The sequence below is a fragment of the Bos indicus x Bos taurus genome, chromosome 2 (genome assembly GCF_003369695.1).
Source record: "Bos indicus x Bos taurus breed Angus x Brahman F1 hybrid chromosome 2, Bos_hybrid_MaternalHap_v2.0, whole genome shotgun sequence".
NCBI lineage: Eukaryota > Metazoa > Chordata > Mammalia > Artiodactyla > Bovidae > Bos > Bos indicus x Bos taurus.
Window position 1 is genome coordinate 17949887 of NC_040077.1, and position 15472 is coordinate 17965358.

The 15472-nt window shown below is 39.2% G+C and overlaps 1 protein-coding gene across 12 annotated transcripts in view; it reads left to right on the forward strand.

Moving 5' to 3' along the window:
• TTN (titin) overlaps nucleotides 1-15472 on the forward strand; it is a 276227-nt gene that overhangs the window by 49498 nt on the left and 211257 nt on the right. For 9 of the 12 annotated variants that reach the window (XM_027556470.1, XM_027556480.1, XM_027556496.1 and 6 more), the window contains exons 44-45: nucleotides 1160-1534; nucleotides 5396-5440. In XM_027556470.1, the coding sequence (XP_027412271.1) occupies nucleotides 1160-1534; nucleotides 5396-5440 (420 nt within the window). Of the gene's footprint in view, nucleotides 1-1159; nucleotides 1535-5395; nucleotides 5441-6535; nucleotides 13286-15472 lie in introns of those variants that run through there. The other 3 variants (XM_027556566.1, XM_027556489.1, XM_027556555.1) reach the window with 2 other exon arrangements.

The following is a 15472-nucleotide window of genomic DNA, read 5'->3' on the forward strand; positions in this document are numbered from 1 at the left end:
TTCAGTTACCCCTCTCATTATGAATCACAGAGCGTATCATTTTTTATTTCGCCCTGCTTTGTCTCCATAGTATTTTTTAATGTATTGCTCTCATTACCAGCTTTCATGCTTCCTAAGCAGCATGTATCAGAATGGGGAGAAACATATGCTAAAGAATTGGGTAGATTTGTTTTCTCATCTGGTGAGCATGAACATTTTTAAAAAGAAGTTTTCCAGTGTAAGAGTGTTCCTATCCCACCGTGGTATTGACAAAATTCTGATTTCCCAGAAGCTACTGTGGATGAGTTCGGGTCTGTACATCAGCTGGATGTGTTTTGCCATCATTCAAAGAATGCGTGAGGATTGAGAGGCTCAGTTGTGAGATGGTTTAACATTCTTCTATAACTTGGGGCTCTTAAATTGCATTTAGAAATACTTCCTCAGTATCTGGGCAAGGGAGGGCGCTTTGATTCAAAATGAGATAGTATTTTTATACAGTCAGACTATTTTTCCTGAGCAATTTAGTCTCTAATATTTTTTCGAATGTATTTGTTTTTGGCTGCATTGGGTCTTAGTTGCGACTCGCTGGGTCTTTGTTGAGGCGCGAGGGCTTCTGGTTGTGGCACTTCAGCCCTGTGGTTGTGACACACAGCATGTGGGACCTTAGTTCCCGGACCAGGGATTAAACCCAGGTCCCCTGCATTGGAAGGTGGACTCCTAACCACTGGACCACCAGCAAAGTCCTTAGTCTCTGTAATAGTAAGCATATACAAATACATGAAGAGTTAGGGCAGCTCTCACTTTTTTCCTCAATTTTAAAAACTTCATTTTGATAGCCAGAGGGTTTTTTTAGTAAACAGTGTAATGTGGTTTACCAAAAATAAGAGCTGGTCTTACACCCGGAGGGGGAAAAAATAACAGAAAACAAGAATATCTAACCTGAATTGCATACTCTGCTACTGCCTTCATGAACAATGTATGAAATTCCTTAGACTGTTTATGCCCCAGCGTGTCTGGAGAATGGAAGGGAACTTGTGTGATTTTGAATCAATAGTGGCATATGTTGATAAGGCATCAAGATTGGATTGGATTCTAGTCCGCACTGAAATTTGCACCCTAATGAGTTCTGGTTTCAATGCAGGGTATGCACGACATTAAAGGTTGGCATGCTTCTTTTCAGGATTTAGCACACTTGGAGAAGTTACATCCAACTCTCAATGGCATATCTCTTCATCAGTTTCATTTAAGAAGGAGCCCCTTGGCCAAAAGCCCATCTTCATCCAGCCTCTATCCAGCCTCAGGGTGCACAGCGGGGAGACAGTCAGATTTCATGCCAGGGTTTCTGGCATTCCCAAGCCAGAAATCCAGTGGTTTCATAACCAACAATCAATTCTACCAACAAAAGATGTAGTTTTCTACTTTGAGGAGTCCACAGGCTTGGCTTTAATGCTTATAGTTGATGCTTACTCTGAGCATGCCGGGCAATACTGTTGCAAAGCAGCCAATAGCGCTGGGGAAGCCACTTGTGCAGCTACACTCACAGTGACTCCAAAAGGTAAAGGAAGCCCAGCTTGCTTCAAAGACTTTGACCTGCTGCATCCCTGCTTCTCCCACTGTTACTAATGAGAGTCTCTGCTGTGTGTCTCAGTGCATATGGTGGCTGGTCCATCATTTACTAACAGTTCCCCCTAAGTCCTCAATTATGGTTTAACCAGTATACTTGAAATCTCACTGAAGTATGTGTTCAGGGCATTACACTAGTTATTTTGGGGGAAGATCCCCCGGAGGATGGCATGGCACCCCACTCCAGTATTCTTGCCTGCAGAATCCCATGGACAGAGGAGCCTGGTGGGCTATAGTGCACAGGGTCACACAGAGTTGAACACAACTGAAGCTGTTTAGCATGCAGGCATCAAATTTGCTTGACGTTTTTACTTTTCTAAGCAATATCTCATCATTGCATCATTAAAGATCTATTTGCTACCTATTGTTGATAAAGTATATGGGGGAGGGAGGACAAACGATATCCCAAATAGAGTCAGGAAAAAAGAGTGCTTATATCACTCTGGGAAGCTGCAATGACAACAGAAGGAAGGAAGCAGATACTTCACGGCATCTGCGCGAGCCCCCGTCATCCATTCAGCACTGCATCACTGGGAATGAACTCTCTTTTGTGTAATCCTGACACCCTGGAGCACACTGCATCTGGCAGGCTGCTTCTGAGCGACAGTGATGCCTTTCATCTTCATCTTCCATGCCATTTTATTTTATTAACCTAGCCAAGTGATGAAGCTTAGATCTTAATATTCTTTTCTTTTTCTTGTCACTTAGCATACAGTGCAAGCCCTAGCTAGGCAAAGTTCTGGGAGAGATGTAAGTGTCCCCCAAGTCCCAGGCAGTGGCAGAGCCACTCTTTCACAAGGCAGGACTGGCAGAATATTGCAGAGTGAAATGAAGTCATTTCAAGGATCATCATATGAATATGAATTGCAGGTTTTTGAAAGTATATCTCAAAGTTCCACCCACACAGCTGCATCCGTTGAAGATGTACAGTTGCACCAGGCTGCATCCCTTTCACAAATCACAGAAAGCACTGAGTTATCTGAGAAAAGTGCTGAAGAGACAATGGGTGAAGTGCCAAAGATAATCCTACATCTTCAGGACCTCTCTGTAAAGTGTGGTGACGTGACTCAATTCCTCTGTGTTTTAGAAGATGAGTCTTCTGTTGATATAACCTGGATTTATGAAGCTAAAGGAATATAAGAGAGTGAAGCAGTCACAAAATGGAAATATTCAGTCTCTTACCACATGTAATGTTCAGCTGGTAGACCAAGGATTGTACAGCTGCATTGTACACAATGAGTATGGAGAGAAGACAATGTCAGCAAGATGGCTATTGGATTTTTAGCTCTGACTTGGTTCATTTCATCCTCATCACTTCACACAGCTTTTCCATCATGCAAATTGTATCGATGAATGTATTAATTAAAACACCCTTAAATTAGCACTCTATTCATAAATGACTTATGAAAGTCAACCAACTCATTGGCTAAACTTACGAACATGTAACTTTCCACTCTAGATTCACGGAAGCTTAACTTTCAAATCTGAGTTCAGGAAGTTAAGATTTGTTTCATAGGTGCCATTTTTTCAAATGTTTACCAAACATACCACCTAGGAAGTGTACCAAAGTAGTTTAAGGTATATAGAGCATTGAGTTTTTATTGAGTATTTATTACTGTGTCTGACATTGTCTGGACCAAAATGAGTAATCTTTAGACATTTCTCAACCAATGCTGCTGCTTTACAATCTCAGCTCCTTGCAGAATTGTAGAATTATCTCATAGCAAGATACTATTTTTGTTGTTATTGTGCTTGACTCACCACTGTGTCTAGAAGGACATGAATGTATTTATCTGCGCAGAGGATAATGTCTTCCTTTCATCCTTGGATTGTCTTCTTCACTATTAATGAAGTGAGAAAAGTATTCTTCATGTACTCGAATCCTGTGCTGTGTGTCTGCAGGCAAAGGACCTTCACTGAATCCCATGGAGGAAAGTGGGGGGAAGAAGTTGGGACATCTCCAGGAGTCTGTGGAGCTGTGCCCTTTAGTTCTTCCCCGATCCAGCCATGCTATTTTTGAGGGGTTAGAACTGAACGGGGGGCAACAGAGTGCTATGTGCGTGGCCATCTTTGTGCTGCATTTTGAAACAGATTAATTAACTCACTTAAAGTATCTGCAATCCTCACTCATCAGAAGGAGGATTTTTTTTTCTTTCTTCATCTGACAGTTTGGGTCTATAGCTGTTTCTGATTAATTTTCAAAGCCTAAGAAAGGAATAGTTCAAGAACTGAGGTCTAATTATGCAAATTAGATGAAAATTAGGTAGAAAATTCCACCATCCTGAAAGTCAACCCACACAGTCATCAGACAGGTAACTATCTACCTGGATATGTTGTCTACAAGCCATGTAGGTGACAACTGGGACCATTCCTACAATAAAATAATTGGGAGCTGGCTGTGTTTTGGAGATGAGAGCAATGTAGGCCTTTCAACTTGCTTCCTAAAGAACATAGTGCCCTATGACAGTGCTTGATCACTATGTTCCCAGAGTGGATTTGAACTGGACATTTTTGCCTTGGAATTTCCAATTCACTCAGTTCCAGCAGATTATATTATTAAAATGTTCTTGGCACATGAGCATTTTTTCCCCCTTGGCAAGTCCAGACTGCCGTATTTAAGAAAATTAAGAGATAAGCCATTTTAAGTGTATGAAGAATAAAGGATCAGGCACAGTTATCTAATTATCCAATATGAGCCAGTCTTTATCTGGTCATCTTCTATTTTGCCCTAATGACTTTATATAGGCTACTGAGTTAGCCACGAAAGTCAGGTAGGAATGTGAACCCCCATAAGTCTGTTTGGGTAGAGTTCTCATGTGCATAGTAAGCATAGATAAATATCAGTTTTGAGACTAACATGCTGCTTTCTCTCTCATCCTAACGACATTCCATCTCCTCTAAATTCTGCATACATTTTACAAACACAGCTAATTTATTCCTTTCCCAAACTTTATTCTTACCTAGCAAAAGTATCGCAAATCCAAGCATTTACAAAATTACCCTTGGTTCAGACACTAAAAGTATTAAAACACTCAAAGAGCCCCAAATTAAAACAACCCATGAAATAAAGAGAGCATCATCAAAGAAAACATCACATTTGTCAGTAACTTTATGCCAGAGTCCACAAGGAACTGAGAAGCCAGGGCAGCAGACCTGCGGACTTGTGTCATGCAGACAGAAGAATGAGAGCGGTACCTGGATATCTGCTTCCTCCAGAAGCCACCCCAAGATGATTGTGTCTAAAGGCTGTGACTTTTCCTTATATAATAAAAGCAACTTTGAGCTGACGACTCTCTGTTTTGCTCTTTAATATATAATCGGACTTTGCATCACGTTTTAAAGGTGGTTTCAAATCAAAAGAGTTTTTACTAGTAGGAAACACTGAATTCTTTAAGGAAAGCTGAGTTAAAAGTGGCAAATTAGAAAATGCATGTTTCTTCTAAATGTGATATTTGTCTCTTAGCAAGTATTCAGTCAATAAGACAATTAAAAGAAATATTCCTATCGTTTATGGACTGCTTTTCTCAATGCATGTAAAAGGCATGGGGAATTGTGGAACTAAAAGTGGAAATTTCACCAGAGAACCTAAAATAAAAATGTTATAAAATCTTTCTGTCATCATCATGTACCTTACCAGCTCATTGATTTGTTTGGCATGGATTTTGAGGGGTGCATTTGGGGTATGTAGTTTTCTATTATTATAATAAAGAGAAAAGTGTAATTATATGAATCATGAATTGAGGCAGAAAGTATATGGAATTAATCATGAAAACCTCCTGTTTTTCCATTCTAGCTCCTGAAGCAATGTTGCATGAGCAGATTGAGATGGAGATGAAAGGTATTGTTACATTGAATGTGAGATTTAAATAGAAATTCTGAAGGATTAATAAAATCCTTGAGCTTCCTTCTGTTAGTATTATTGAGGAAAAATGACATAGATGTACAAATATATCTCTTAGAGTATATATTACTATGTCGCATGCCTGGTTTAATATGCTGATGGTTACATGCATTTCACAGTCATTTTTTTATGGTAATTTAAACTTTGTATTTAAAATTTATCAGCCATATTCAACTTCTTGTTTGCAGACATTTTCAATAGCGTGTATTAGAAAAGGTTTTCATCTTAATGCATGAAATCATAAGTAGAAGTTTGTCTTCAAAATCACAGTGAATTAAATTGAACAATAGATAATAACCTAGCTGTCATTCTCAGAATGCAATGTCATGAATGAATCATAATTGAAATGCTTATTTGTTTAGGATGTGTGAAAATGTTACATCCCCATTCTGGTTCACACTTCATGTGCAGACATCATTTTAACATTGATATGTCTCTTACACTGGCTTGCAGATAGCTGCCTTACGTGATCCTTATTGCCTGCTTTTCTTTGCATAACATCGTGACTTTATGGCTGTATTAGTTCGAATAAACGCCTTCTCATTTTATTTTATTTTAGCTAATTATTTATGGTCGTAGTTCTCATATATATTTCTTAAATAGTTAATTCTCCAAAAAAAATAATAATTTAATCTATAATCAAAAGGATCAGAAAGGGCGTTTATTCCACTCTCTGCAAGTCAGGTAAGATTTTCCCCTTAGCCATCAAAAGAACAAAGTTTTCCTGCTCTCAAAACAAATATGTACAGGAACATGTTATTTTGAAATGCATTTTTGCTTGTTCAAGAAGAAATTTCAGCAGTTTGAAGAAAAGACCAGACAACGAACGATTTTCGTGTCAGAATCTTTTAAACAGAGCATGGTGTTGCGTTTATTCGAACAAATATGGTGAGTGAATTTTTTTTTATGGATTTGTGAGAATCTGTAGCATGCACTTTATTTCATTTTCTATTTCGCAATTTCATTTATTTTCAACTTTTTCAGATACTGTGGAAAATAGTAAAATGTTTTCTAATTGAACTCTTCTTTTAGAGTCATCCTCTGAGGAAGAATCTGAGCATTCAGAAAGAGAGACCCGCGATGCCTTCTCAGATTCTGAAGACAGAGACCACAGCTCCATGGCTGCTAAAAGATACGCGAGTAGAATATCATCAACAAGCTCCTGGCCAGAATATTTCAAGCCTTCTTTTACCCAAAAACTTAGATTTAAATATGTTTTTGAGGGTGAACCTGTTGTTTTTACATGTAAATTAATTGCCTGTCCAACTCCCAAAATGACTTGGTTTCAAAACAATCGACCTATCGCAACAGGGCTTCGACGGGTCATAAAAACAGAGAGTGATTTACATCATCACTCTTCCAGCTTAGAGGTTAAAAGTGTTCAAGACCGAGATTCCGGAAGTTACAGATTATTAGCAATTAATAGTGAAGGCTCTGCTGAATCAACTGCATCATTGCTTGTAATTCAAAAAGGGCAAGATGAGAAATATTTAGAATTTCTGAAAAGGGTAGAACAGACGCATGGAAATGTGGCAGCTTTAGCTGAAAGGAGAGAAGGGAGGTTGAAGGTTGACCTGAGGTTTACTGGTTCTCCCTTTAATAAGAAGCAAGACGTGGAACAACAGGGAATGATGCGAACTATACACTTTAAGACAGTGTGCCCTGGCAGGAAAACAGATTTAATGTATGAGGAAGAATATTTAGAAAGTAAGTCTGACATAAGGGGATGGCTTAATGTAGGCGAAAGTTTCTTGGACGAAGAGACCAAGATGAAGTTGCACCGTTTACGGGAGGCTAGAAGAATGTTGATGGAGAAAAAGAAATTATCTCTGTTAGACACATCATCTGAAATAAGTTCAAGAACTCTGAGAAGTGAAGATAGTGATAAGGATGTTCTGTTCTCTAGAGAGGAAATAAAAAGCAGTTCTATGCCTGCTCTAGCTGACGATAGGGAAGAGGTAGATAATCCAACCGAGGGCACTGTCCAGGATCTGCAGGTCCTTCCTAATTTAATGGATCAAAATGTGGAATCTGGAGAAGCTCCCACAACCTTTCAAACTGCTGTCAATGAGGAAATTCTCCAGACTGAAATGAGAATGAGCCAAGAGGCATTTCTGAGAGAAAGTCTATCAAGAGAACATTTATACAGTAAGAGTGTAGTAAATGAGACTACCCAAGCAGGAGAACAACTTGAAGCCATTATGACCCAAACCAAAACTGTAGAGTCATCTGAAGATACCATGAATGTAAGTAAGAATGAGGAAATATTTGAGACCCCTGAAAAGGAGTCTCAAGTTACTACACCATACACTGGTGAATCTTTTGGCTCAATTGTAAATATCCAAGAAAGTGAAGCATTAGATACTGAAATAAGAAAAGATGATGTGAGAGAGTTACAACACTCCACGTCTGTTAAAGGTGATGAATTTGAAACTGAACAGGAAGAAAAAGCCACAAGATATTTTGAAAATCCTTTCCAAAAACGTCTGCAACATTGCCCACCTTCGTTTCTTCAAGAAATAGAATCTCAAGAAGTTTATGAAGGTGACAGCTGTGAATTTGTGTGTCATTTTCAAGGATACCCTCAACCCATAGTAACATGGTATAACAATGATATACCAATCCCACATAATCAAGGCTTTATCACTCAGACCTTCGAAAACTATTCAGTATTAACCTTTTCTTCTGTTCTTCCTCAAAATGAAGGTTTCATTACCTGTGTGCTATTTAACCAATACGGAACGGTAAAAACAACGAGTGTACTTAAAGTGAAGTCAAAACAAAGGCATGATGTGGAAGCATATAGGGTCCCAGTGTTGCAAGACTATACTGATGAGGAAGAGGAACTGATGTTGGTGTTTGACCAAGCAAAAGGCATCCCTCCTTCTCTAAGACAAGAGGGCCAAACAAACCTCCATATGTTAAAAACTAATGCACCAGTTCCTCCCTCTGAAGACACAGATTTGCTTTCCTTTCCTGTAGAAATTCAGATAACGGCAGCTACTCCTACCCCAGAACAGGATAGAGAGTCAAGAGACTTGTTTCAACTGGAGGAGTCAGAACCTAAGGCAACGCCTCAGGATGAGGCGACTCGCTCACCAAAACACAAGTTCGTATTCTCTTCTGACATTACTAACGAGCCACCAGAAGTGTTGCAGGAAATGCCACAACATGCCAGGTGTAGAGAAGGGGATTCCATAGTCCTTGAATGTTTACTGTCTGGTGAGCCTAAACCAGCGGTGACGTGGTTCCACAATGGAGTCCTGTTAAGGCAGAACCGGAAGTTTCAGTTTGAAGAAATTAATTGTTGCTACAGGCTATATATTAATGATGTCAATTCTCAAGATTCTGGGAATTATAGATGCATCGCTGAAAACAATTCAGGCACGGTTGAGAGTGTTTCAGACCTAACAGTGGAACCTGTCACTGACAGGGAATATAGTCAATTAGAAAATATGGGTGGAATTTATGCCAGATATTCCAAAGAACAACACATTCAGGGAGAATCTGTAAGGGCACATTTTTATGATTATCCAACTGGTTCTTTTACTCCCCAATCCAATATAAAAGAATATTCTGTAAGAGAGTATTTTCAAAGCCCTGAGACAGTTGAACAGATAGAGCAGAAAGTCCACGTTTCTTGTACATCTTCTAGAGAAAAACTGCCCAGATTTATGCAGTGCACTTCTAGATCCTTAAGAATCAACCAGCCTCTCCGAGCTGAACTCATACAATGGCAAGATGAAGGGGAAGAGGAACACATAAATGAAAAATCAAAGCCACAGCAAGCAGAGGGGACTGTTTATCCATTTGGTGATGATTTCAGTGAAGTTAAAAATAGAAAAGAAGTAAGAAATTATTTTGAAAAATTCAGTGGACCGGAGAGGGAAAACGTGCAAGAATATGCCCAGACTGACTATTTATCAAATATCCCCTCTGAGAGACGTTCTGATGGTTACAATACAAAAGAATCATCTATCATTGTATGTGAAGAACCCTTTGGTGAAGAGAGATACTCCCCAGGAAAAAAGGTGAGGCATAGAGTCATCGCATTTGAAAAGTTACAACAGGTAGAAAAAGGTGTTCTAGAAAAAAGATCTACCAAGAAACCATTTGTGAATCCTCCTCAAAAGAAGCTTGGTGACAAAGACTTTCCATTAAGACAAAGAAAATCAAGACCAAGTAACCTACACACAAATGTGCATGAGGCAGAGGAAATGTCTCCAAACACTGAACAGGATTCGTCTAATACTGCAATGAGTTTAAAGCTACTTTCTTCTCAAACTCATAAGGAGTCTGAATTACAAGAAAGGGGACAACAGAAGGAAATAGCTCTTACAGATCAATCTGCAGCTTCTGAAAGGGCTGAATATGAAGCACCTGTTACATTTGACCTTAAGCAATTTCATGCTCAAATAGAAACTGCAGATGTAAAATTTCAAGAAGTAAGATTACATGGTGATCAACCAGAAGAAACTTATTTTCAAACCCAGCATCCTGCTTCTGAAGCAGCCAATGCTGAGAACCTTGTATTTGATCTGAAACAAATATATTCTCATTTAGGAGACCCAGCTAAGGAGTTTCAAGGGCAAAATCCTAGTCAAGAGCAAACAACACCATATAAAGAGGGAGTTCCTAGCCCTGAAACCATACAATCTGATACACAGGATACCTCTCAAAGCGTGCAAAGTAACATACTTGCAAATCCAGAGATTTCTTCCAGTAAGGAGTTTTCAGATAGGACTCTGAGGGAGAAAAGTGGCAGTGATGAAAATGCCTTTTATTTGGAAAAACATACACAGGAACAAAATTTAGAAATTTTAAATACTGATATTTCTCTTAAAACTTTTTCTGAAGAGATCTATAGTGAATCATGTACCCTACTTCAGAGCTCATCTGCTGATGCAGGAGAAACTGATACATCTGAGAAAAATGGAGATGGGAGTTTCATCTCACATTTGAAAAAAGCTGCAAGTGAGGAAAAGCTTTTAAAGATTTGTGAAACGGAAGAAGAACATACCTTGGAACCAGAGTTGACATCATTTCAAAAGCAAGATGGAGGCACAGAGGCCTATACCACTGGAATTCTGGGAGACCACACAGGTGATGTTCAGGAAGCAGACGCACTGCACAGGAAAGTGCCCTTCAGTCAGCGCTTTCCCTTCCTGGCGACTGAGGAACAGCAGCATCCAAATGGACAAGTGAGGGAAGAAACGGATGCCCCTGAAAAAGAAAAATGTGGTGAAGAAATTCAAGTACAGGATGAAACTTCTTTCTCCACCACTGAAAGAGAAAAGGTAGAAACTTGTTTTTCTGAAAACCCTCCTAAGTTGGATGAGGCGCATACAACGGAGGTGACGGAATCCGAGACTTCCCTGACACAGTACTTACTTGCTGCTGGAAAACATGAAGTTCCTGAAACTAAAGACACCAGGCACAAGGCAGAACGTGTTCAGACTGACTCAGTCACATCAATGGAGGTGGAAGAAGTAACTTTCAACACTGTGTATGAGTATTACAGCCAACAACAGGAGTCCCTGGGACGCCCATTTTCTCCTGAATCTGATATTTCCATTGATGTGGGAAGTGTCAGCAGTGAAGAAATCTCTGAGCTAGATCAGTTTTATACCCCACCATCCTCTGTTGAACATTTTGAAACTCCAAAGTCTCCTGATCTGTATTTTCCTCCTTTAGATACAACTAAAAAATCCTCAAGAGATTTAGGGGATAAGACTACTGAAAGAACCACAGCTCTAGAGGAAACTACTGACAGGTACTCAACACCTTCTGAAGGCGAGGTAGCAGAAAGATATTCCACACCCCCAGGAGAGACACTAGAGAGATATTCCACACCTCCTGGGGAGGCCTTAGAGAGGTACTCCACACCCCCAGGAGAGACCCTAGAGAGATACTCCACACCCCCAGGAGAGACCCTCGAGAGATACTCCACACCCCCAGGAGAGACCCTCGAGAGATACTCCACACCCCCAGGAGAGACCCTCGAGAGATACTCCACCCCTTTAGGAGGGAAAACAGCTGAACAATACTCTATTCCTACTGGAGGACCAAACCCCACTGAAAACTTTAAAAGGCACCCATCAGAGCTAGGAAGCGAGGACAGTCTGTCAAGTGAACAATTCCACACACCTACAGAAGACAGAAGCTCAGTCTATGAATTATGGCGTTCTGATTCCTTTGGCACACCCAGTGAAGCCGTTGAACCCAAAGACAATGAGATGCCTCCATCTTTTATTGAACCGCTGACCAAAAGGAAGATATATGAAAATACAACCTTGGGCTTCATTGTTGAAGTTGAGGGCCTTCCAGTTCCCGGCGTGAAATGGTATCGAAATAAATCTTTGCTGGAGCCAGATGAAAGAATCAAAATAGAAAGGGTGGGTAACGTGTGCTCTTTGGAAATTGCTAGCATTCAAAATGGAGATGGGGGAGAGTACATGTGCCATGCTGTGAACATCATAGGGGAAGCAAAGAGCTTTGCACAAGTGGACATTGTGCCCCAACAAGAGAGAGCAGTGGCACTGCCGCCTCCAGTAACACACCAGCATGTCATGGAGTTTGATCTGGAAAACTCTGCGTCAAGGACCCCTTCTCCTCAGGAAATTGTCCTGGAAGTTGAATTAAGTGAAAAAGATGTTAAAGAATTTGAGAAGCAAGTGAAAATAGTCACAGTTCCTGAATTTACTCCTGACCATAAAAGCATGGTTGTGAGCCTAGATGTTCTCCCATTGAATTTAGCAGATCCGAGTATGGCTTCAAGGGAGGCAGAGGACAAAGATTTAAAAATCGACTTAGAAGTATTCGAAATGCCTCCTCGCTTTGTAACACCTATTTGTGATTTTAGGATTCCAGAAAACGCAGACGCTGTGTTCAAATGTTCAGTCATAGGCATCCCAACTCCCGAAGTAAAATGGTATAAAGAATACACGTGTATTGAGCCAGATGACCTTAAATATGTGATTAGTGAGGAGAAGGGAAGTCACACCCTGAAGATTCGCAACGTTTGTCTTTCTGACAGCGCGACATATAGGTGCAGAGCTGTGAACAGTGTAGGGGAGGCGATCTGTCGGGGATTCCTCACCATGGGAGACTCCGAAATGTCAGCTCTGGTGTCACAGAGAAGCAAAGTGATGTTAAGCAGTGTGAGGGAAGAGTTAGTCTTAAAGAGCAAATATGCAGACAGCTTTTTTGAATTTCAGGTGGTAGAAGGGCCTCCCAGGTTTATCAAAGGTATTTCTGACTGTTCTGCACCATTAGGTACAGCAGCTTATTTCCAGTGTTTAGTCCGTGGCTCTCCAAGACCCATGGTTTACTGGTACAAAGATGGGAAGTTAGTGCAAGGAGCAAGGTTCAGTGCCGAGGAAAGTGGCATAGGATTCCACAACCTGTTCATAACAAGCTTAGCGAAAGAGGACGAAGGTGAGTACAGGTGTGTAGCTACGAACAGATCGGGCATGGCTGAGGCCCGTGCTGTGCTCACCCTCATTTAAAGTTCTCCATGCGGTGTGCTAGTGCCTCCGTGATGATGAGAACTGATGAGTGCTTTCACTTTTTCCAAATCATGTAGATCTGATAAGTTTCCAAATACATCTGCTCTATTTGAACACACTGCTTTGAAAAAAACCCTGGGAAAACACTTTCTGTATGTGGAAATCTCTTGTTTGTAACACATGTAAATATTCTGTTATCTAAACTGCGGGATCATCACCTGTGTCAATTCTGCCGTGAAGCATCAAGCACTATTAAACATCTCCTTGGCTACTACTTGTTGGCATTTCTGCTTTATCTCCCTTCCTCCTCCATAAAGTATGTCAGCAGCATGCATTCTCTTTTAGCAGATAAACTGTCTATGTAAACTGTGAAATGGAAGACCATGTGAGATGACCACACAGACAAATGGTAAGGTAAAATCTCTCTGCTCGGAGTAGAGGTCATTCTTGAAATAATAACCCCTTTTCATCCAAATTCATGCTTATTTACTCAGACTTTGAATAAACCAAACAGCAATAGAAACCAGCTTTGCCCCAGTTGGTAACTAATTCTATAATTTGTTTTACCTTGTAGTCTTAATATTTACTTTTAGCTCTTTAAAAAATATTTTCCTTATTAATATCCCTCCTCTTAAGCATTTTAACTCTTGCTAGTGTTGAAGGGACCAGTGGTACTCTCTTGGTGATTAGAGTTCACCTAGACATTTGTAGAATATGCAAATATCTTTCCACTTTTGAAACTGCTTCATTTTCTCAATTTTTGAGATAACATTAAGTATAAAAATGCAGCTTTAATTTGATACTGGCCTGGGATGAGGAAAGTACTACTGTATCTCATTTACATATAAATTTTAAGCTGTAGCACAATTTCAGAATCTTTAAAATTAGAAAAAGAAGGTGGGATACTTTTAATATTGAGGCAGTATGGTAATTTGTATTTCAGATTATATACAAATAGTAAGATAATTAGCTTTCCTGTCATTTTCCTGAATTTTATTTTTAAAACGAGAAATTAATAAGCATTCAAATTTAAGATATGTCAACATATATGTTTCTAAAGTGACTCTTTTGGTTTTTCAAAATTATAGTAAATTCACAAAATCCTTAATGTACCTAGGTGCCACTGTGAACTAAATTTTCTCTCGTATAAGATATAATAAATACAAAGAAATTTAGTTTTCCTGTATAAAAACAAAGGGTTAGCCCAAAAGACCTCAGAGGCAATCATTGAACTCTGATTGTATGTCATTCCAGTCAGTAGTAACTTCTCTTAATATAATTCAGAATGCATTTTAGCTTTGCCACAGTTGACAAGAGGAATAATAGAATGTAGTAATTAGATTGTGAAACTTTTCTTCTTCCCGCTCTATAAATTACTCACTATTAGCTTATGGCTGTTTTCCACCCTGAGTTGAGCAATGTTTACATACCATGATCATATTAAGTATACTAATTTTAATTGAATTGTAAAACATTAGTCATTTAAATTTTCAAAAGAATCCGTATATCCAGTTAAGTTTATTATGTTTCTTTCATTTGTCACATTTTTTATTCTCACTGTGGGAATTCCCTAAAAGCCTTTGAAATTAAAGAAGAAACCGGGGAGTATATGTAGGATCCAGACAGAGCAGTCAGGCTTGTACCCCACCCTCCTCACTGCCCCGCAGAAGAGCATCGGCTTTGCTTGCTTAGAATCACCCATAACTTATCAATATAGATACACTGTTGTGGACCTATCATTTCTGTTTCAACCAATGAGCACACAGTATCTGTGGTCATAATTATAGAGATGGTGTTAATATATCACATCATAAATCCCTGAAATTAAAGTAATTCTACAGTTTAGAGACTTGGGGATTTATTCTACTTTTAGTCACACAATGGATGTTTAAATAAATTACAAATTCAGGTTATGACAAGCACACTTTACCCACATGTTATACAGCATCACAATAATTCAAACTTGTTCTTAAAAAAAATAATAAGAAAAGTTTTATTGCCTTTTAGATTGGCAGAAAGAGCTTAAAACTATGCTTTTATGCTTATGAAAAGGTGGGTTTTATTTGATTTTGCTCATTAGAATTCTGTTAGTCTCAGGAGCATTGAACTTGAGGATATTCAAAATAGCAATGACTGAGTAAAAATAAGCCTTGCCACAGTTGGCTTAATTATTGTTACAGATAATTAAATGGAATTTTTTATTTTCCAGCTCAATGGCATATAACTTAAAAGCCTGAGATATTAATTTCTCTTCTGCTAGATATAAAATTCATTGTACTACACATAGTAGAATCTAGACATAATTATTAGGTGTTACTACTGCATGTATTTTTAACTACACCTTTCATGTTGCAGCACTCTTGAATTTCACATAGTATCTTTTTATGGTTACTATACCACGTTTAGAAGAAAGGGAAAACACTGAAAATATTTCAACATGTTAGTGAGTAGGGGATTTTCA